Source organism: Engystomops pustulosus, chromosome 9 (assembly GCF_040894005.1).
Source record: "Engystomops pustulosus chromosome 9, aEngPut4.maternal, whole genome shotgun sequence".
Classification (NCBI taxonomy): Eukaryota; Metazoa; Chordata; class Amphibia; order Anura; family Leptodactylidae; genus Engystomops; species Engystomops pustulosus.
The window spans coordinates 89,401,715-89,423,639 of record NC_092419.1 but is presented as its reverse complement, the minus strand read 5'-3'; the positions used below and the strand labels follow the sequence as shown (position 1 = coordinate 89,423,639).

Genomic DNA, 21,925 nt, shown 5'->3' with positions numbered 1-21,925 from the left:
ACTCTGATAACACCCACACCGCCCAGAGGTTTCATGGCTCATTATTATAACATTAAAAGTAGATTTTAGGGGGAAAGGAGACCCCCATGGATGGAATAAAGATTACCACAGTCATGGTGCCTGGATCTGTGAGTAAGTGCCCCTGGTTTATTGTGCTAGATTTTGACTTCTTTGAAGGGCAGTCGGTCTCCAGAGGGGGAGGAGATGGCGAACCCATAGGGGTACATATAAAGGGGACAGGATCTCTTGATGTAAATGGTGGATTCTCATACAGCTTATGTCTGGTGGAATATGAAGTATGAATAAAGAAACCATCACACTGGTATATCTGACTGTCTCAAGTGAAAGGAAGTCTGTGGTGACAATTGCTTGATTCTTGGTGATTTTGTCTCTCATCATAAATGCGTCTTCTTCATGGCTCATCTTTGTTAATGAATTTAATGGAAACGTAGGCCCATGCATTGTAACTCATCCTATTGATGTGCACCTTTCTGTTCAGGCTAAGAGACCTCGGAGTAAGCTGCCGAGAGCCCTCAGAGGCCTCATGGGAGAAGCCAACATCCGTTTTGCCCGAGGGGAGGCAGAAGAAGCCATATTGATGTGTATGGAAATCATTAGGCAAGGTATGCAGCGGCGCTAGAAATGTCTAGGCCTAAATACATCTCTTTGTTTTCAAGCTGGAAAGTAACATTGCTGAAGTAGCTGTAAATGATCCCATCTGATGCCCAGCAGACGTGGCATCATGGATCGGTAGAGACCCAACCACAAAGTCTAGTTCTCATTTTACTGAATAAGGTGGCCCTGTATTTCTGTTGAAATGAATAGAAGTTATAAAATCTTATTTGTGAGGGCACTGACGTTAATGATGCCGCATCAGGTACAAGTTATTTTAGTAACTACTAGTAATGCACATGCTCAAGTATAAGAATATATCTTATTGCTTCATTCAGGAACATAAAACAGAGCTGTATTATTATCTTATACTTGGATTTTGCATTATTTTGACATGTTTTATCCTTTTAAAGTGGACTAGGGTAATTCTTCCACTCAATGGGGCACATTTACTTACCTGGTCCGCGGAGTCCACCGAAAGTGCATTGTCCGATGAAAATGCACTGTGCCGTGATCGTGTGCCCGATATTCTGCATGTGTCACTTCCCCGCTCAGGTCTGATGGAGTTACTGGTAATCATCTTCTTCCTGGTGCATGTAAGTGCGACACAATTTGAAAGTTAAATTCTGCGCTCAGTCTGAATAAGTCGGATCGTCCGACGGAAAGCCCCCCAATTTGTGTCGCATTAAAACTAGCGCAGCTACGCCAAAAATCAATTGCGTGTGACACAATCCCACAATCCCAACACCTGCTACATGCCTGTCACAGCCGTGCAAATCCCGAAAGCGGCGAACAGTCAGACAAAAGTGCAATCCGCGACCCTAAGTAAATAAGCCCCAATGAGTTTCTTTTAACAAATATTGGATGCATATTGCCCAGATATTCTAATACATAGCTTAAATAGCTATAAGAAGAAAATGGTAACATTAGAGAACTCTTACTGCTACTCCGTCATTTTGGCACCACTGGTCCCTCCCTGTCTTCCAACACTGGTTGGTTGAATGGGCCTTTCCTAGACTTAGCATTCTTGGGAAGTTTTTTGCAGTGGGGTGTTAAAGGAAACCAGCACGACCATCCCCCCCCCCCTACCGTCCGCACACACCTAGTACTTTTTTAGATATCTTTATAAATGTTCCACTGATGCCTCTATTCATGGGGTTAGAGACACTTTTCTGCTGAAAAAGACTTTTCTTGATGTCCTGTGTTACTTTAGATCCAGTCATAGAGGTGGGGAGCTCCAGCATACAGTCGAGCGACCCCGCCTCCTAACTGAAACCGGCACTGCTAACCGGCCCTGCTCAGGAATGAGAGAGACATGTGACTCGCTGAAGAGAATTCATGGAGGAGGTTGATTTCTCTTCACACATCCAGCGTTTCTCTCAACCCCTTCCTTCCTGAAGAATTGATTAATGATGCAGTAAAGCCGAGTCACACACCACCACTGTCTCTTCCAAACTCCTCACCCCTCCCTCAGGAATTCTCTTCAACCAGGTTTGCAATGTAGGTGAGGAAGCGTGGTAATTTGCCTGCATGCTTTAGCCTCAGCCCCCTCCTGGGTTACTGGATCTCCTGTAACAGAGTACATCAGTAAGTCTTTTTCAGAAGAATGGCTGCTCTAATCCCATGGATAGAGGAATCAGTGGATCATGTATAAAAACTTCTAAACATAGTGGGGGTCATTTACTAAGGGCCCGATTCGCGTTTTCCCGACGTGTTACCCGAATATTTCTGATTTGCGCCGATTTTCCTTGAATTGCCCCGGGATTTTGGCGCACGCGATCGGATTGTGGCGCAACGGCGCTGGCATGCATGCAACGGAAATGGGGGGGCATAGTCGAACGAAAACCCGACAGATTCGGAAAAACCGCCGCATTAAAAAAAAAAAAAAATTGGTCGCAAGCGCCATACTTACATGCACCAGGAAGAGATCAGTGAACTCCGACGCAACTCGGCGGACCTCGGCGCAGCAGCGACACCTGGTGGACATCGGGCGCAGGACCTTCATGAATCGCCGGAAGACCCGAACGCTCGTCCGAGAAACCGCCGCTGGAGCTCAAATGGTCCGGGCAAGTAAATGTGCCACAGTGTGTGTGGGTGTGTGGTGGGGGGCGGTGAGTAGCTGTTGACAGGTTCTTTTTATATTTTATTATTTTACTGCCCCCCTATGAGAATAGAATTTTTGTCTTCTGCTAGGAAAGGGCCATGCAACATGTTTACTTTTAATTTTGGGTTATGTGTTAGAGGAAATCTACCATCAAAATCAAGCATGATGAACCAGGGACACTTACACATAGATCCAGGCACTGTGACTGTGATAATTCCTTCCTTCTAAAATCAACTTTTAAAATTATTATAATGAGCCGGACAGTCTCTGGGGCCCCTAATGTGTTGTAGCTTCACAGTCTGTTATGCTGTCTCCCTTCCACTCTGATACCTCAACTTTCCTCCGGAGCAGTGTAACAGTATGTGAATCTGCAGCATAGGGTGGCTCTGGTAACACCCCCAAGATCCCTTCTGGCTCATTAGCATAATTTTAGAGGTTGATTTTTTTTTTTAAGGCAATGGATACCAAATATAAGAAGGTTAGTACAGTCATGGTGCCTGGATCTATGAGTAAGTGTCCCTGGTTTATCGTGCTGGATTTTGATGGTAGATGGAATGGGAAAAAAAATGGAATTAAAATTGGCTCAAAAATAGTTTTTAGATTTATAGGATTTGGTCATGAGATCACACAACTGTTGCTATGTATGTTCTCACACTACAGATCTAATCTCTCTTTTCAGCCCCGCTGGCCTATGAGCCATTTTCTACACTCGCGATGATCTATGAGGACCAAGGAGACATGGAGAAATCCCTGCAGTTTGAGTTGATCGCTGCACATTTGAACCCCAGCGATACCGAGGAATGGGTCAGGCTGGCAGAGATGTCATTGGAGCAAGACAACATCAAACAAGCTATATTTTGCTATTCCAAAGGTTGGTTCACTGACTTGTAGGCATTTGGTTCTTCCCTTCCCCTCCCACACTGAATGTAAACTTTTACAAGTTTTAATCATCATTAAAGCCAGTTGAGGTTTTTCTTTTGAGCAGCTTGGTGGTTCAGTGGTTAGCACTACAGCCTTGCAGCTCTGGGGTCCTGGGTTCAAGTCCAATCCAGATCAACATATGCAAAGAGTTTGTATGTTTTCTCCGTGTTTGGGTGGGTTTCCTCCCACACTCCAAAACATACTGGTAGCTTGATTGGATTATGAGCCCTATGGGGACCGGGACTGATTTGACAAGCTCTGAGTAGCACTGCGTTATCTCTAGGCACTATATAAATAAAGAATTATTGTTATCATTCTTTTGTGCAACAAGCAATTCTTTTAGGTGGTGGTTTGAAGCCTCTCAGTGACCTTTTATGCCACATAACAGACAGAAACCAATTAATGAATGGGAGGATTTTCAGGGCTCATTTACACGAAAGTAATGGGGACCGATATGCGTCCGCAACATTTACGTCTATGGCACCCGGTCACTATGCGGTGAGCACACGCTGTCTCACCACACCGAAATATAGGACAGGGAGCGCTGCTCACCGCTCCTCCTCTTCCCCAGCGCGGCTGTATGTTTGCCTAGGTGAACATATGTTGTGTGCATGTCCCCTTTAACCAATGTCGATTTCCTAATGCAGATTTTTCTCCCCAGCAAAAATGACATTTGATTGAGTCTATCCTAAGGGTTCACATTATTTTCCAGCTCTGAAGTATAATCCTACCAACATCCGTTATTTGTGGGAGAGATCAAGCCTATACGAACAGGTTGGGGAACATAAACTAGCCATGGATGGGTATCGGCGGATCTTAAACCTGTTGTCACCTGCTGATGGGGAGCGGTTCATGCAGCTGGCAAGAGATATGGCGAAGTAAGTTGTCTTCTTTATTGCTACCGGCAGCATGTTGTACTGTGTATAAACCTGCACGGGACAGCCGTTCAGCTTTTGAAGTTGTCCTGAAATACCATAAATGTCATGGTTTGATGTTAATCTGCAAAATATTTGTGTCCTTTGTTTCTTAGGATTTACTATGAAACCAATGATGTTTCCAACGCCATTGTCATCATCGAAGAAGCTTTTTCCAAACATCAAAACCTTGTGGCCATAGAAGATGTGAATATTGCTGCTGAGCTGTACATCTCCAACAACCAATACGAAAAAGCACTGGAGGTATTTCTTTCTGCTCTTGTTCACACTTTTGGTTTTCAGAGCCACTCAATGCTGCAGATTCAAACCCCCTGATTTGTTATTTATTACCTCCTTCTTTCTAAAATTAACTTTTAAAATTATGCTAATGAGTCTAAAAAGCTACTGGGTGGTTTGCAGAGCCTCTCTTTGCCGTGTAACAACTCACTAGTTGTTACACGGTCTCCCCTCCTCCTCTGCTCCCTGCAGTGATGTAATCCCACTGCAACACAGGAAGTCTCAGCACAAGCAGGGAGGGGGTAACTGCCCCCTGCACACTGTTTTAACCTGTGAATCTGTAGCACTGAGGGGCTCTGGAAACACCTCGGAGCACCCCATGCTCATTACCATAATTTAAAAAGTTGATTTTAGAAGGAAGAAGGCCTTTGTGTCCCTGGAAAGATTGTGTTTTCATAATTTTGGGTTCTGGGTGAAGAATGATTTACAATAAAGCTTCTATGCAGACATTTTTGTTAATACTTAATACTAAGTTGATTATTAAAGCCTTGGGGTAAGGTTCAGCAGGTTACCAGCTTCCAGTTTGTAAGCTGAGTGTCCTTATGTCGGGGGCTGCCTGTACTGTAATTTTATGCAACCAGGAAGCAGAATAGAGACAACCTTTGTAGTTTCCCATATGTACCAATGTAGTACATGGTAGAAATTGCATTGCTTTAGGGCAGTGATTGCGAACCTTTTAGAACCGGAGTGCCCAAACTTCAACTAAAAGCCACTTATTTATTGAAAAGTGCCAGCACAGCAATTTAAGCAGTAATGTATTTCTCCTTTTTCGCAGTTGAAAGGAGGAGGGCAAATTCTCCTATCATTGTAGGAAGATTCTGCAGGAAGATTCTTTGAGTCCTGTCTGGTGAGCTTCATGCTGGGGTGATGGCCTGGGTGCCTACAGAGAGGGCTCCGAGTGCCGCCTCTGGCACCAGTGCCATAGGTTCGCCACCACTGCTTTAGGGGATGCATAGGTATTTATTGCATGCGGGTCCTCACTATTGGGGGCACACAAAGTAACCATCAGCGAATGACAATGAGATTATATGAATGAGGTGCGATATTACACTGGAAAATGTATCTTTTTGTGCTGAGGGAGTAACTTTGATCATATAAAGGACTTGGTGTCCTTTACACCGTCTGAGGTACATTTAAAAAAAAAAAAGTGATCCCTGTCATTCATTATAAAATGTGACTTTTGTATGTATTTATACTTGCATACTGACTTTTTTCTGTCTTTTCTATTTTGTGAGTCTGTGCGAAATGGAAAAAATAGAAACGACTACAATTAGATGACTGAGAAAGGATTGCATGTATTTATATAGACTCGAGTGTGAGGTGTCCTCATCGACCTGCAGTCACAGACATTGTGGTTTTACTAAACCGTTTCATTTCTTTTTCAGGTTATTACGCAGTTTTCTGGAATTACACTAAATAAAAAAGACAGCAGCGGCCCTGAAGAAAGCTCAGGTGATTTTCATACATTTTTTTTTCGTTTTATATGTTATTTTATTGGTTTTATAAATTTCTGCCTTGATGTAAATATATAGATATTGCCATCTGTATGTATAATACAGTATTTTTCGGACTATAAGGCGCACCGGATTATAAGGCGCTCCATCAATAAATGCCTGATGAAACGTCTAGATTCATATATAAGGCGCACCGGATTATAAGTGTGAATGACCAGCAGGTGTCAGACCTGTGCACAGTTCAAGGCAGCTGTTGTCTGTAAGAGAAGTTCATATATAAGGCGCACTGGACAATAAGGCGCACCTTTGATTTCTGAGAAATTCAAAGGATTTTTTCTGCGCCTCATAGTCTGAAAAATATGGTAGGTGTGTGTATAACGTATGATAGTATGGTAGATACTTATAAGGGCAGAGATCTAGTCCCCTGCTTTTTTCTGTGTTCATATAATTTTATATTATTGTACAAAACAGAAAAATAACACGACCGTGTGCCCGCAATACCGTAGCACGGTGGGCACATGGTGCCGCCCAGGATAGGAAGACTGGGTGAACGCTGCTCACTCCCGCCCCTCTCCATAGAGAAACATGGCGCACGGCGCCGTATTACAGACAAAGATGTCCTATCTTCTGGGTATGGTACGGTGCGGCACCGTAACGCTCCATACTGTGCCGTTTGCCCATTGTTGACCTACGGGGGACATATATAAGATGTATATACATCCCCCAACGGCCATGTGAATGCATGCCCAAATGCACATAGCTGGTTTATCTGAACAAGCTCTTATCAACTTTTATGTGGATTGGTTTGGTAATGACATGTCGGCATTAATTGGTTTATCTTCTTGTCAATTGTGTATTTTCTTCCCATGTATTTGGCTTGTAAATCCAGCTCCTACATCTAATCACTTTATTTTTGCCCCCTATGTAGAAGTTATATGCAATGTACCTGAAGGTGTGCCGATAGATATCACAGTGAAGATGATGCTTTGTTTGATCCATCTTAATATTCTGGAACCTGTCAGTGTAAGTGTTGCTTATGTTCTTCATTACCTAATGTCAATTCTGTGAAAGTAGTGTAGTGCACCGTGGTTTAGAGGGGAAGAGTTGTATGCAATAGTGACCTACATAGAAAATATGGCAGTGTGTCTTTCACTTGCCCCCTCCAACACCATTTTAGTCCCTATAGCAGGACACATATGCATAAACCCTGTAGGGCACATTTACTTACCCGGTCCTGTCGCAATCGCTGATCCCGACTGTCCGACGAACATGAAGTCCGCCGTGATTCACCAAGATTGTGCGCCCGATATATCCTGCATGTGTCGCATCTCCGCTGAGGTCCGCCGGAGTTCACCATTTTCTTCCCGGTGTATGTGAGTGCATGTCTTGCGACACATTTTGAATTGTAAAACCTGCGCGCAGTCTGAATCAGTCGGGTTGTCCGACGGCCACACCCCCCGATTTGTGTCGCATTAAAGTTGCGCGATTGCGCCAAAATCCAATTGCGTGCGCCAAAACCCCCTGATAAATGCGGCGCAAATTGGAAATAGTCGGGAAACCCGACGGCAATGCGATGTGCGGACCCTTAGTAAATGTGCCCCTGTATGTACAAAGGGATGTGTACATACACAGGTGATGTCTCGGGTCGTGTCTGCTTTTGCACCTCTGCCCTTTTCAACTTTAAAGGGGTTGTCCAATAATTGATATTATTTCTGTACCGAAAATGTATGCAATTTTCAATATACTTTCTTTATCAATTCCTCATGGTTTTCTATATATCGCTTTGCTTTCATACAATAGGAAGCTTCATTGGTTACTTCTTGCGGAAGTAAGGTGATGTCACACAGGTGCACAGCTCATCACAGAGAGTCATCAGAGCTGTGTGTTATAACGAGCCATGCACCTGTGTGTCATCACATGACCAAATGTTTTGTTTTTTTTTTTATCCACAGTAAACAATTAATTAAACAATTAATATTCCAGTTCAATGTAAAAAAGCAGAGATCTAGAAAAAGCTAAGAAATTGATACATAAATTATATTGGAAAGTTGTATAACTTTTCTTTACACAAATGATAACCATTAGTTGCTGAAAATGGAAAATCCCTTTAATTCTCTTTGGAGAAGCCATAAACGAGTGAAAAAGTGATGTGCACTCCAATTATAAGTAACAAATATCCAATACTTACAATTGGAGTCCACATCACTTTTTCTCTCCTGTTTATTACTAATTGGGGCACATTTACTTACCCGGTCTTGTTGCGATCTCGCGGTGCGTTGTCCAACAAGGATTTGGGTCTGCCGTGATTCACTAAGGTCATTCGCCCGAGTTCCTGTATCCGTTGCTTCTGCTCCGAGGTCCGCCGGAGTTCACCTGCTTCTTCCCGTTGCTTGTAAGTGCGTGTCTTGCGACACATTTCTAACTGTTAAATTCCACGCCTTGTCCGATTGCCTGTCCCCCCGATTTCTGTCGCGTGCAAGCCGGCGACGATGCGGCAAAATCCGTTCGTGTGCGCCAAAATCTCGGAGCAATTTGGCGCAACACAGAAATCATCGGGAACCCTGACGAAAATGCGCTCAGCAGGCCCATGGTAAATGAGCCCCATTGTGTCCAATTATCTATGGAGAAGTCATAAACAATCGAGGAAAAGTGATGTGCACTCCAATTATATGTACTAGGTATTATTTATTTTGTATTTGAGAGAATGAGCACTGATTATAGCGGTGGGGTCGGGGTTAAAAAATAATTATGTCCAGTAATGGCAATCCAGCGAAATGGAGGGGGAATTTGCTATTGTACAAATATTACAACCATGCAACATTTAGTATTTTCGTTCAGGAACAATATAAAAACAGATTTTGTTTGATAAAAATTAATTACCGTAATTCAATTTTTTTACTCTCAGCCCATGTTGACTTCTTTAATGGAGCAAAACCCAGAGGAAATGGGAGACTTGTATCTAGACGTTGCTGAAGCTTTCATGGATGTTGGGGAGTATAACTCGGCCCTGCCTCTGCTGAGCGCCTTGGTGTGCTCGGAAAAATACAACCTGGCTGTGGTCTGGTTACGCCATGCAGGTAAGTCGTGTGTTATCATCATAAAGAAGGGTTGTGATAATGCACCCCTTAGGTTTGGGAATACAAAGCAGTGATGCCGGAGGGATGTATAGACAAGGTTTGGCTTATGGAAAATAACATCTCAAATATAATCCAAATATTTGGTGTAAAAATAAATTAATTACAAAAATATAAAGAACAAAACAATGCAACCCCCCCCCCCCCAAAAAAAAAAAAAAACTTACCCTAGCGATTCAAAAATAATATTCATTTTCAGGATCCCGGCACTGGCCGATAATAATGATATAAGTAGTAGAATTGATCCTCCGCAGACCCCCCACATGTTAGTAGCGTTAAACCTTACCCAGTCCGTAGCGCTAAAGTTCCCCGGAAGACCAGCCAGAGGTATCAGTCCATAATACACAGATTTTCAATAATCAATTGATTGTAGACTTTGGTGGGGCCCTTGTTATCCAACCAATATTGTGTTATCTATTTTTTTTCCCTGTACCACCGCCTACTTGTCAAACTCAGAGGTAGACAGGTCCTCTACGTAGCCCAGGACGCTTAGATGGGGGAGGCAAGGAAATGAAACTTAACATTTCAACAGACTTTACATAAAGCAATAATAAAATAGTGTGTAGATAAGAAGTAACAGTATATCCATCATATTTATATGCATTCTATCACCAAAAATGGCCATTGTAAACCAAACACACTCACATGTTGCTGTGCGCATCCTCAGTCAGGATCTGTTCTTACTGTAGATTTCTTAATGAGCCTTGGGGCTTCACCAGAGCCCCTCTGGGTTCCATTGTAAGCCTCTGTTCCAGCTTACTACCCTCCATCTCAGCCTGAGAGCCTGTGACACCAGCCAGCTCCAAGCAGTTACTGCGCATGCGCGATATTATCAGCATTGTGCAGCCGGCTGCTTATCAGTGTGGCTGTGTAACTGAACCCCAAAGCGACTTCACTCGTGGGATACTGATTGTACCGCGCATGCGTGGGAATTGTTGAGAGCTGTCTGAAATCATCGCCTCTCTGGCTGGGGAGGGAAGGAGGCGGTTAGTAAGCTAGAACGGATGCACACATAATTCACAGATGACAGAGCCCAGAGGGGCTTTTACAATGCCTACCAGAGCCCCTCAATCTCATTTGCATTTTTTTTTGTTAACTAAGGGCACAATAATCTACAATCAGAATGGATTCTGACTAAGCATGCACACAGCAACATGTGAGTGTGTCTGGTTTACAATGGCTGATTCTGGTGGTAGATTTCCTTTAAGCAGTATTCCCCTTTTACAAGCTGTAGCTCTAATTCCCTTCTGTTACAGTTGTGGTCCCTCTCCTTCCCGTCTTCATAGACCCGTCTAAATTGTGACTCCTGTCTGTCTTGCTCTGACGAGAGATTGAGGAGAGGTTTAGTGTGTTTTAAAATGGGAGAGTGGAAATTTGACAGTGTGAAAGCAGCTTCTCTGATAAAACATATTGTATATTTTTTGTATATTGTAACTTATTCTCTCATTATATTCATGGCCCCAAATCTCTGAAGATTTTGTATTTGCATTTTTCTCATTTTCAAGGAAATCTACCATCAAAATCTATCATGATAAGCCAAGAGCACTTACCCATAGATCCAGGCACCGCGACTGCGGTAATCTTCTCATATTTGTTATCCATGTTGGGGGGGCAACAACCTGTGAATCAACAGCACAGAGGGGTTCTGGTCACACCTACAAGAGCCCTTCTGGCTCATTAGCATAATTTTACAAGTTAATTTTAGAAGGCAGGAGGCAATGGATAACAAATACAGGCGGTCCCCTACTTAAGGACACCCGACTTACAGACAACCCATAGTTACAGACGGACCCCTCTGCCCACTGTGACCTCTGGTGAAGCTCTCTGGATGCTTTACTATAGTCCCAGACTGCAATGATCAGCTGTAAGGTGTCTGTAATGAAGCTTTATTGATAATTCTTGGTCCAATTACACCAAAAATTTTGAAACTCCAATTGTCACTGGGGCTAAAGAAAAAAAAAATGTCTAGAACTTCCATTATAAAATATACAGTTTCGACTTACATACAAATTCAACTTAAGAACAAACCTCCAGACCCTATCTTGTATGTAACCCGGGGACTGCCTGTATAAGAAGATTATCATCTGGTGCCTAGATCTATGAGTAAGTGTTACTCATTATTTATCCATTCTTCATTTGTGATGGTAGATTTCCTTTATTGTATGTGAATCCCTAATTGATAGTACTGCACCATGGAATTAATGGTGCTGTGTATATATGGAAATATACAGGACTAATGAATCTTTGTGATGCCAGAAGATTATTAGAGCTTATCTTTACCTTCCTAACCTTAAACCACTTTTTTATAGACTGTTTAAAAGCTCTGGGGCACATGGTGCAAGCAGCGGAGAGTTACTGTAAGGTGGTGGACATGGCTCCATTACACTTGGATGCAAGGATCTCCCTGTCTACACTGCAGCAGCAACTTGGCCACCCAGAGAAAGCCCTGGAGGCATTAGAGCCCATGTATGATCCGGATACCTTGGCACAGGATGCAAACGCTGCCCAACAGGTAGAATCTGTCGTCTTAGGGGATGGTGGGTGTCCTCCTTAATCTTAAAGCACACTACAGAAGTGTCCATGCAAATTTTGTTTGTTTTTTTGACTGCTGGAATAACTTCTGCTTACAATAGCTCTGCAGACCAATTAGTGTCCCAATGCCCCACCAAAGCATCACATAGATGTGATCTGACCATTTATAGATTTGTAGTATATAAGTCATATCTAGATCCATAATTGTTATTGTCTGGTACGGACATTTCCAAGCCACTGCACACTGGCTGCTAGCATGTATGCTCAGCAGGGCGCTGGTAGTCAGATCCTCAGTCAGTACAGCTCATCAGTTGTATACTAGGAAGTGAAAGTGTTAGGTAGCAAATAGTAGCGACAGGACTGTGAAAAGTGAAGTTATAATCCAGCTCTGCTGCTCTTGCAAGGGCTCTGGGAAGATCTATCAGCCTGAAGAGCTTTCTACTCTCTACTCTCCATAGCTCCTCCCCTCTACTATGAGTAGGAGCTGTGTAAGGAGTTTGGTTGGATACTTAGAATAGTCATTCAGAGGGAAGGGGAGGAGCTGTGGAACAGTTCATTGCAAAGAGCAGAATTCTCCTTAGGGTGATGGACCCACTTCAACCTGGATTCAAATTTTACTTTTCACAGTCCTGCTGCTACTTACTACACACAGAATGGTTTCATTACAAACTTCTATACCTAGCACTGTCTGCAGTTGAGTTTATTTTAACTTGCGTTCCGTATTCCTATTATTTATGAGGAAGTTTGGTGTTACTGGTCTTGGAGGGGAACGCTGGTTGCCGGAAAGCAAAAATACAGCCCAGAAAGTTTTCCAAAAGAAAAACGTTTCGATTACTTCCAGAACTTTACCCAACTGTACACAATGTGCAAGTTTTAAAGAGGTTTTACCATTGTTTTTGTCTTCCAGGAGCTTAAGCTGCTGCTTCACCGATCAACCTTACTTTACTCTCAAGGGAAAATGTTTGACTACGTGGACACATTACTCACAATGCTCGCTATGTTACTAAAGGTAAGGACCAGATGTATGTTATCTTTTCTGTGAAGCAGAGGCTTAAGTTTTCATAACTCCCATTGAAGCTAATGCGCTGTGCTCATCCCATAGCTCACATTTACTTCCATAGGAGTATAGAAACATTGTGGTACAGCCCACATGACTATTATATTTCTGCATACTGGTGACCATGACCGATCTGCCATTACCGCTGTATAGTCACTCACTTAGGAATCCAAAGCAATAGAAATTAACGGCTTGTTACTTGGTTACAGATTGCAATGAATCGAGCACAAGTCTGTCTGATTTCCAGTTCCAAATCTGGCGAAAGGCATTTATACCTGATTAAAGTCCCTAGAGACAAAATATCTGACACGGATGAGCAGGAGACTGCAAATTCAGATGCAAAAGGTAAGGACGAGGTTCTGGCTTTTAACCAATGCCTTTCCAGGGTTACAATATCATTTTACAGAGCAACTCGCTACAGAATATGAGGCAGGACCTTCAGTTTGAGGAGTTACATGTGTCTGACAGGTTCCCTTTAAACTGAAACCACAGGAGGAGCTTGTAGGAGCCATAACTGGACTACACTTAAATTGGCAGAGCTGTAATGTTGAATCACAACACCATGTCTTGTTCTTGTAATAAAATCCACCGTGATATCCAGTGGTGTCAAGGCGGCGCTGATTCCAACACCCAGCTCTCCCAGACCTCCTACAAGAACAATACCATGAGCTCCTTGTAGCCCATCTTTGCTAAAGAGCACTGGTGATATTTCCCTTTTTGTATAACTTTATGTACTGCAATAAAATATTCTTCAAACATAGTAAACATGATTTGTATGTAAGCTATGCAAGTGTAGAAGGTTTTTTGTTTTTTTTTACTCACGACCTTCCATTTCTCCTAGACTTTTCAACCCCTCCCTGACACGTGACATACAATTTCGGGACAGCATCGGGGTGAAAAAAGTTTAAAGAACAATAAATTCAAATGGCCCCCTTTCCCTAGAACTAATATACATATATAAACCAAAAAAATCATGAACTTGATGTGTCCCAAAAGTCTGGCTCTATCAAAATATAGAAACACTTATTCCCGGTGGATAAACCAGGAATGGAAAATAGCTCCTGAATATCTTAATTGGAAAGAAAAATACAGCTCGCGTCCTTGTCTTTTTCAGGGAAGACTTCTATGCATGTTTTGATTTATATGCTGGAATTTCAATAAACACTGGTATAAGATCGGCGTGTTTCGGCAGGAAGCCTAAGTCCCGGTCCATCCATCTGAAGTACACGCTCATTATTTAAAAATACCTGCCCCTTCCCACATGACATCTAGGGGAGGGGCCATGCACAGTCAATCTGGCTGCAGCTATGTGACTGCATGTGATTACTCCATCAGCATTTAATCATGTGTCCAAGTAACCCCAATGTCTAGTACCGTATTTTTCGGACTATAAGGCGCACAAAAAATCCTTAGATTTTTCTAAGAAACTAAAGGTGCGCCTTATAGCCCAGTGCGCCTTATATATGAACCGTACTTACAGACGACAGCTGCCTTGAGCTGTGCACAGGTCTGCCACCTGCTGGTCATTCATCCTTATAATCAGGTGCGCCTTATATATATGAACCTAGACGTTTTAGCAGGCATTTATTGATGGTGCGCCTTATAGTTCGAAAAATACGGTAATTAATATTAAAATATTGAACAAAATTATCACAATTTGTAAAATGTGAGGTTAAAATGAGGACAATGGACATTTACAATCCTAGCACATGATAAGATTGTGATGAGAAGTTAAGCCTAGAAGTTGTCTTATGTTATATTAACTACTCTCACTAGGAAGTACAATTTGTTACAGCGTGACATTAAGGGGTTGATGAGTCTTTTCTTTGGACTTTGCAATGTGCCGCCAAATATTATTTTTATAGAAACTACTGAATCAGTTTATATCCTAATGCAAATCTTCCCCTTGTTTAAGTTATTCTAACACTGTCCCGATTGATTGGACAGACCATCAGAGTGGACAGGGACAGCCCCTCCCAATTGGTTACACCCATTTGTCAATTTATTCATAAACGGATAAAAGAAATAACATGGGAACAATACATAGCGATAAGAATTATTGAAATATTTTAAAATGAATACAATGCAATATCTAAAGGGAACCCATCGCCCTTCCTTACATGTATGGTTATGGAGAATTTTCAATCCGCTTAGGTAATCAGTATGTGTTTTGCTCCGCAGCGATATTTGCCATCCTCACCAGTGTACTGTCCAAAGATGATTGGTGGAACCTCCTTTTAAAGGCGATTTATGCTTTATGTGACCTCAGCCGGTATAAAGAGGGAGAGCTGCTGGTAGACTCTTCCTTGGAATATTATTCCTTCTATGATGACCGCCAGAAACGGAAGGAGTTGGAATATTTTGGACTTTCCGCAGCCATTCTAGACAAGAACTTCAGAAAAGCTTACAATTACATAAGGTGTGACGAGATCTAAATGAAAGGTTTTTAATTGAGTTTTGTTCTTTACTGTATTACGTAAAAATACGTAATTTGTACCCATATGACGGTAGGTCCCCACTTACCTTGCCCAACTATTCAAACTGGTCAAAGCGCGCTGCCGGGTGGAAAAGGAGGGGGAGGCGCTGCTCACCCCTCCTCTTTCCATAGGAAACTGCAGCAAATTCATAGCAATATTTGGATGGCACTCATAGTGGTGGTCCGGAGTCAGCCGACGCTGAATCAGCGGAAGTCCCGTATTCACAAAGTCTGCCCGCTTGTCTTTACTCTGCAGTAGAATTCGGCAAATCCAGGCAGGAATAGCACCTGCTGTATTTTTTTGCAATCTCCCTGCTCAGTCAAGGTATGTTATACACAGTGTTCTCACCGCACACAGACCGGGTATAATAGGCCACTGTGCCCACCACCGCTTGGCCTCACCCATTGCAGAGTGTGTAAAGATTTGCAGATTCCCAAACAGTGTTCACTTCTAAATTCAGCATGCAGTGAGAGAGACAACATTTTGGTAAGGACTGGGAGAAGACTTCTTGTCTGCTCAGGTGGAGATCTGAAGAGACAAAAAGAAGGTGACGTGCTTCACTGGCATCCTAGAGAAAACATGACTATTCTTTTCAGAGGTTGACTCATATCTATTCATTTCCATTTCGGGGAAACTGTCTGTAATTAAAGTACAGCCTCAGTGGCAGATAATTTTAGGTGATTTGAGGAGGACTCTTAACCCTTTACTAGCAAGAATTACTGATGTGAGGGTTTTTTTTTTAAGTTTAGTGAAAGTCTGTATACAGAGGTTTATTATCTCTACATCTTCTTTAGTGGCCTCTTTAGTTCTTCTACCCTTGGAATCTTTGTATATTGTGTATCATATTCCCTTAAAACCAAACAGATTCACAAAACATTTTAATATACAAGTTGTAATAGGAAGGACTTGGTTTGACCACATTAGACCTTTCTTGTCAGCCGTCCATTATGATAAGTGACTGATAAGATAGAACAATGTCTTGCCTCTAAGCTTTTGCAGAGGAATGGATATTGAGTTTTATGATGTCTGTAACACATTACAAGACAGCTTGTTCCTTGGCTTAATCCAAATGTCACTGTAATCATTTTATGTCCATTATTCCCAGAATAATGTTGATGGAAAATGTTAACAAACCTCAACTATGGAATATCTTCAATCAAGTTACAATGCATTCCCAGGATGTGAGGCATCACCGATTCTGCCTGAGGTTGATGCTGAAGAATCCAGATAACCTTGCCCTCTGTGTCCTCAGTGGCCATAATGCTTTTGTATCTGGGAGCTTTAAACATGCGCTCGGTAAGTTACAGATACAGTGGCCGCTGGTTAAAGGGATTGTCCAAAGTATATAACTAGCTGAACGTTGGGGTCCGACTGCGGGGAACGTTTACAAGAATAATCCAGATAATAGGGTTGTTATTCTCCCTTGTGGGAGGAGCTCCATTCATTTGTATGTGATTGATGGAAATAGCGGAGCACAATATTTTGCTCTCCCCAATCCCTCCCATAGACAATAGATGTAGCTGCAGGATGCATGTTTGTCCTGCTGCTCCACCCATTCTCTGGAGAACTGGGGGTCCCATTCTCCTTATCGGTGTGTGTCTCAGCACTCAGACCCCCACCAACCAGCTTGATATCCCCTATCCTGTGTACTTAATATGATAAAAGGGCATGATACAGTTCAAGCATGATCAACCAGGGACACTTACCCATAGAACAAAGCACCCTGACTGTAGTAATATTCTTATATTTGTTATCCAGGGCCTCCCTCGTTCTAAAATCCACGTATAATCCAAAATTATGTTAATGAACATGACAGGCTATGAGGTGGTACCCACAGTGTTTCAGATGGTACAATTAGCAGAACATGTCTCATTCAACCCCCTGCTCTCTCTCCCTTCTCCTTCTGCCTGTGTAACCTAGAAGCAGCAACAGGAAATGCAGAGGAATGGGAGATCTACTTGGTTCCTTGTAACAGCCTGTGAAGCTGTAGCACTCGGGGGCTCTGGAAACAACCACTAGCGTCCTTCAGGCTCATTAGCATACATTTGAAAGTTGATGGGAAAGTTGAAAGGAGGCCATGGATAACAGGTATAATTAGATTACCATAGTCCCGGTGCCTGGATCTATGAGTAAGTGCCTCTGCTTTATCTTAATGGATTAGTAACCTCTCTTATGTCCCACTCTCTTGCCAATATGGTCAATAGCCAGTGTTATGGTGCCAGTAAGAACAACACATCATTTGGTAATTTTAATGTATTCACCGTGGTCTTTTCATCTCCTCACACACTTCAACGCACATATCTTGGTATATCACGTCTGTGTTATCGCTGAGTGCTCAATGTACTCATTCTCTCTACATGTGTGAATGTAGTTTGTAGCCCAATACTAGAATAAAAGCTGGAATCATAGGGTGAAATGTCTCTGTTTTGCAGCTCAGTATGTCCAAGCCTATCGTATGAAGCCTGAAGACCCAATGTTCTGTCTCTGCATTGGATTAACATTTGTCCACATGGCATCACAGAAGTTTGTGTTAAAAAGACACGCTCTGCTGGTACAGGTATGGAAGAACTATTGTATTGTGTTAGTTTTTTATGTCACAGGGGCCTATGGGTGTCCAACAGTGGGATCAGAACAAGGAGCTGCTATGTAAACATGGCACCCGATTTAGCTAAGCCAGCTTGTTCATGAATTACAAGGTCGGCCATTTATTTGTACACAAATGTGGCCATTATGTCGCTAACACTGGGAATAAGCTTCTCCAACCACTAGAACCACTAAAAGGAGTAGGTGAGAAACAGCGTTCCTGCGACAAAAAAAAAAAAATTGTCAAATAATATGGTTACCATACTGATTCCTTCTCTAGTGATTCCGTGCCCCCAACCACTTACTATGGGATACCATACAAAATGAGATGGCCATTGGCCCCTAGGTCACTGTGGAAGACATATTGGTAGACAGATCTGAAATACTGTGACCAGTGAAAATATAGAAAGCACAGAAGCGATATAAAGATCAAATCCAAAATTGTAAAAATTTGCGCGTTTAAAGCACATAGTTTTTACTTGATGTTTTGTTTTTTTAGGGCTTTTCCTTTTTGAATAAATACACAGATTTACGGGGCCCTTGTCAGGAGACTTATTACAACCTGGGGCGTGCATTGCACCAGATGGGTCTGACGCATCTTGCCATACACTATTATCAGCAGGCACTGGAGCTGCCAGCACCTCAGTTAAAGGTACAGTGAATAAAACACATTTATAATAGTAAACAATCCCCAAAATAATAGTTTGCTACTTTTTTTGATCCCTTCACATCACGCATGACTTTCAGGAAGCCTAATGACATAATGTGGGATTAATGTAGTATATCTATTCCAGAAGGAAAAATTCTGTCCATAGTTGGGAATGTGTTCCTTCTGGAATAAATATACTGGTTTAGTTTTAATCCCACATCATGTAATTAGGCTTCCTGAAAGTCATGCGTGATGTCAAGGGAGGTGGTTAAAAGAGGAGTGGTTCTCCTTATCCCATCCTGGCTAATTTATTTGCATATTTTTGCAGAGTGCAGTACAGGCAGTTACATACAAGATAGGCTCTGTAGGTTTTTGAGTTTGTATGTAAGTCGGAACTGTATATTTTATCATTGTAACCCCAGCCAAATTTTTTTGGTCTCTGTGATAATTGGATTTTAAAAATGCTTGGTTGTCATAAGAACCAGGATTAATAATAAAGCTTAATTGCAGACGCCTCGGATAACTATTATAGCGGATTACTGTAGCCTAAGGATAAAGTACAATAATTTAACAACATCCTCCAGAGGTCCGTTTGTAACTAGGGGTCGTCTGTAAGTCGGGTGTTCTTAACTAGGGGACCACCTGTATATATTCAGTGGAGGCCATAATGGCCAATGAGGGAGGATGCATCTGTATGGCACCCATCCCCAGCCTCCATTGATTGTACACTGTTGGAGTTTCCCAGTGATGTAACTGTCCATATAAGGACAGTTGTGTCACTTGGGGGACACCCTGAACATTGCATCAGCGAATCACTGGCTGGTGACAATGTTTACCTTTTCAGGACGGAGGAGTCAAACCAGAGGACATATCCCACTATATGAGCATACAGTAATATCCTGGCCCTCTGTTGTCAGGATATGTCTGGAATCCTCCTGACTTTTCCTTACTACAGAGGTATATTAACATGGTGTGAACTTAGCCTTACTCTCTCTCCGTTATTTCTTGCTCAGCCTTTACTCTCACCTTGTAATGCAGGCAGCTGCTAGGTCCCCACTTAAAGGGGTTGTCCGAGAGTTATGAAAAAAAACTAAAGGTGGTCGGAGGGGGCTGCTTAAAAAAAATAAAGATCTACTTGCCTTCCAGCGCCCTCTGGTGTCCCGCGCTGCTGTCGCTCCGGTTCGGGCGCCATGTAAACAAACATGGGCGCCGGAGCAGCGCTGTACTCCGCTTCCGGCCAGACCCGACAACCATCTGGCCTGCATACACAGTGCTGTGAATAGGGACGGGTAGGCCTGGGTAGGACTGAGTCCAGCGCTGCTCGGACAACCCCTTTAAGGAATTGCTCACTGCATTCACAGTGGACTGGAAACATTAACATGCCTATATATAACCTATGTTATATTTATGATGATATTATTCCCCTATAACAGTGATGGCAAACCTTTTAGAGGCCGAGTGCCCAAACTACATCAAAGACCCGCTTATTTATCGCAAAGTGCCAACACAGAAATTTGATTTGTGATTTATACTCCCTTCTCTGTCACAGTTTTCATTGATACCAGCCCCTGAGGACACCAATAAAACAGAAAATAGTCCCAGGTAGAGCTGTCACTTTAAAATACCTCTGTGCACAGCAAGTCCTGGGCTGTCTGGGACTGCAGGAAGATACCTGGAGTCATCTCTGGTGGTGGCCTGAGTGCCCACAGAAAGGGCTCCCAGTACCATAGGTTAGCCATCACTGCCCTATAAGATACCTGGCAATATGTTTGATAAACATTTCCTTAATGTGACCATACACACAGAAAATATGTGACTATACATTAGTACATTCCTGGTGCTAATGGTTCTGCTCCGGGAGGATGCCAATACTAGCTGATAACTAATAAACAGAAATTTTCATTCTTTGTATATTTTTTTTTGCAGGGAATTGATGAGGACCAAGTTGACCTCCGAAGAGATATTGCTTTTAATTTATCTCTTATTTACCAGAGCAGTGGTAACCTAGAAATGGCTCGGAGGCTTCTGTATACTTACTGTGTTATTTAATGCATTTTTTAATGTTTTTTTCTCTGTACAGTATTAAAGTTAACTACACTGTGGAAGAAACACATTTGTGAAGTAATTCATTCAGATGTAGATTAATCTTAAAATGATGAATTTCGCAGTGATACATCCATCCTGTTATGTTTGTGCAATGTACTAAAAAGAAATTCAACCATCAAAGTCAAGCATGATAAACCAGGGGAAGTTACTCAGATCTAGGAACTGTGATTGCACTTGATAAAGATTAATCCCTTGAGGGCCGATTCCTCCTCATAACCCCTGGGTGTTTGCAGCACTATGCAACAAACACCCATTGCAAGCACCGATCGTGGGTGTTAACCTTTTAATAATAATACTACTTTATTCATCCCTTTCAGTAAATTTCATGTTACCCACATCTTTGAGTTAACATTATAACAATAAAAAAATTAAAAGACATAAAAAATTGGCTTCCAAAATTTAGACAAGACACAAAAAAAACACTCATCACAATACTAAAACCACAATAGAACAACAAATACACATAATCACCTAAAATACACAAAGATAATTTATGGCTCCGTGTCCTGCACCCTTAATCCTTACTTCCACTACAAATCTCTTTGGATACCTTTCTATTGTTAACACTGTTAAAAGCAGCCAGGAAGAACGACCTCTTATATCGCTCAGTCCTAAAGCGATGTTAGGTATATCTATCACTAATTACACTCTTGCGACCAGCCACAATAGCATGTAGCAGGGGGTCCCATGTTGCAGGTAAAATATTTTTTTAAATAAAAACCTAAAAGTTCAAATCACCCACCTTCCCTTAAAGCTGATATAAAATCTAACAATATAAAAACTATTAATCCTGGCAGTGAACCCTGAAACGGAAAATAACACCCAATTGTCCGAAATGCCACTTTTTTGCAATTTTCAACCAAATTATTTTAATAATAAGTGATCGAAAGGTTGTAAGGTCCCCAAATTGCTAGCGATGAAAACATCCTCTCATTCCGCAAAAAATGATGCCCCAGCTCCATATTCCAAAGTATGAAAATGTTATTGGTTTCAGAATAGGGCAATCCACATATATAAGACATTTATGGAATACCCTGTGGATATATTGTGAATGGTCCGGACATAAGTTAAAAATCTGATACAAG

The 21,925-nt window shown here is 42.1% G+C and overlaps 1 protein-coding gene across 5 annotated transcripts in view; it reads left to right on the top strand.

The window, feature by feature from the left end:
• GTF3C3 (general transcription factor IIIC subunit 3) overlaps nt 1-20,800 on the top strand; it is a 28,272-nt gene extending 7,472 nt beyond the window's left edge. For all 5 annotated transcript variants that reach the window (XM_072123263.1, XM_072123261.1, XM_072123260.1 and 2 more), the window contains exons 5-19: nt 500-623; nt 3,396-3,587; nt 4,350-4,515; nt 4,668-4,815; nt 6,234-6,300; nt 7,231-7,325; nt 9,208-9,379; nt 11,746-11,948; nt 12,876-12,977; nt 13,235-13,370; nt 15,207-15,444; nt 16,608-16,798; nt 17,935-18,059; nt 18,585-18,737; nt 20,661-20,800. In XM_072123263.1, coding sequence (XP_071979364.1) covers nt 500-623; nt 3,396-3,587; nt 4,350-4,515; nt 4,668-4,815; nt 6,234-6,300; nt 7,231-7,325; nt 9,208-9,379; nt 11,746-11,948; nt 12,876-12,977; nt 13,235-13,370; nt 15,207-15,444; nt 16,608-16,798; nt 17,935-18,059; nt 18,585-18,737; nt 20,661-20,783 — 2,235 coding nt within the window. In that variant the 3' untranslated portion in view covers nt 20,784-20,800. The remainder of the gene's footprint in view (nt 1-499; nt 624-3,395; nt 3,588-4,349; nt 4,516-4,667; nt 4,816-6,233; nt 6,301-7,230; nt 7,326-9,207; nt 9,380-11,745; nt 11,949-12,875; nt 12,978-13,234; nt 13,371-15,206; nt 15,445-16,607; nt 16,799-17,934; nt 18,060-18,584; nt 18,738-20,660) is intronic.
• Nucleotides 20,801-21,925: the final 1,125 nt, after the last annotated feature.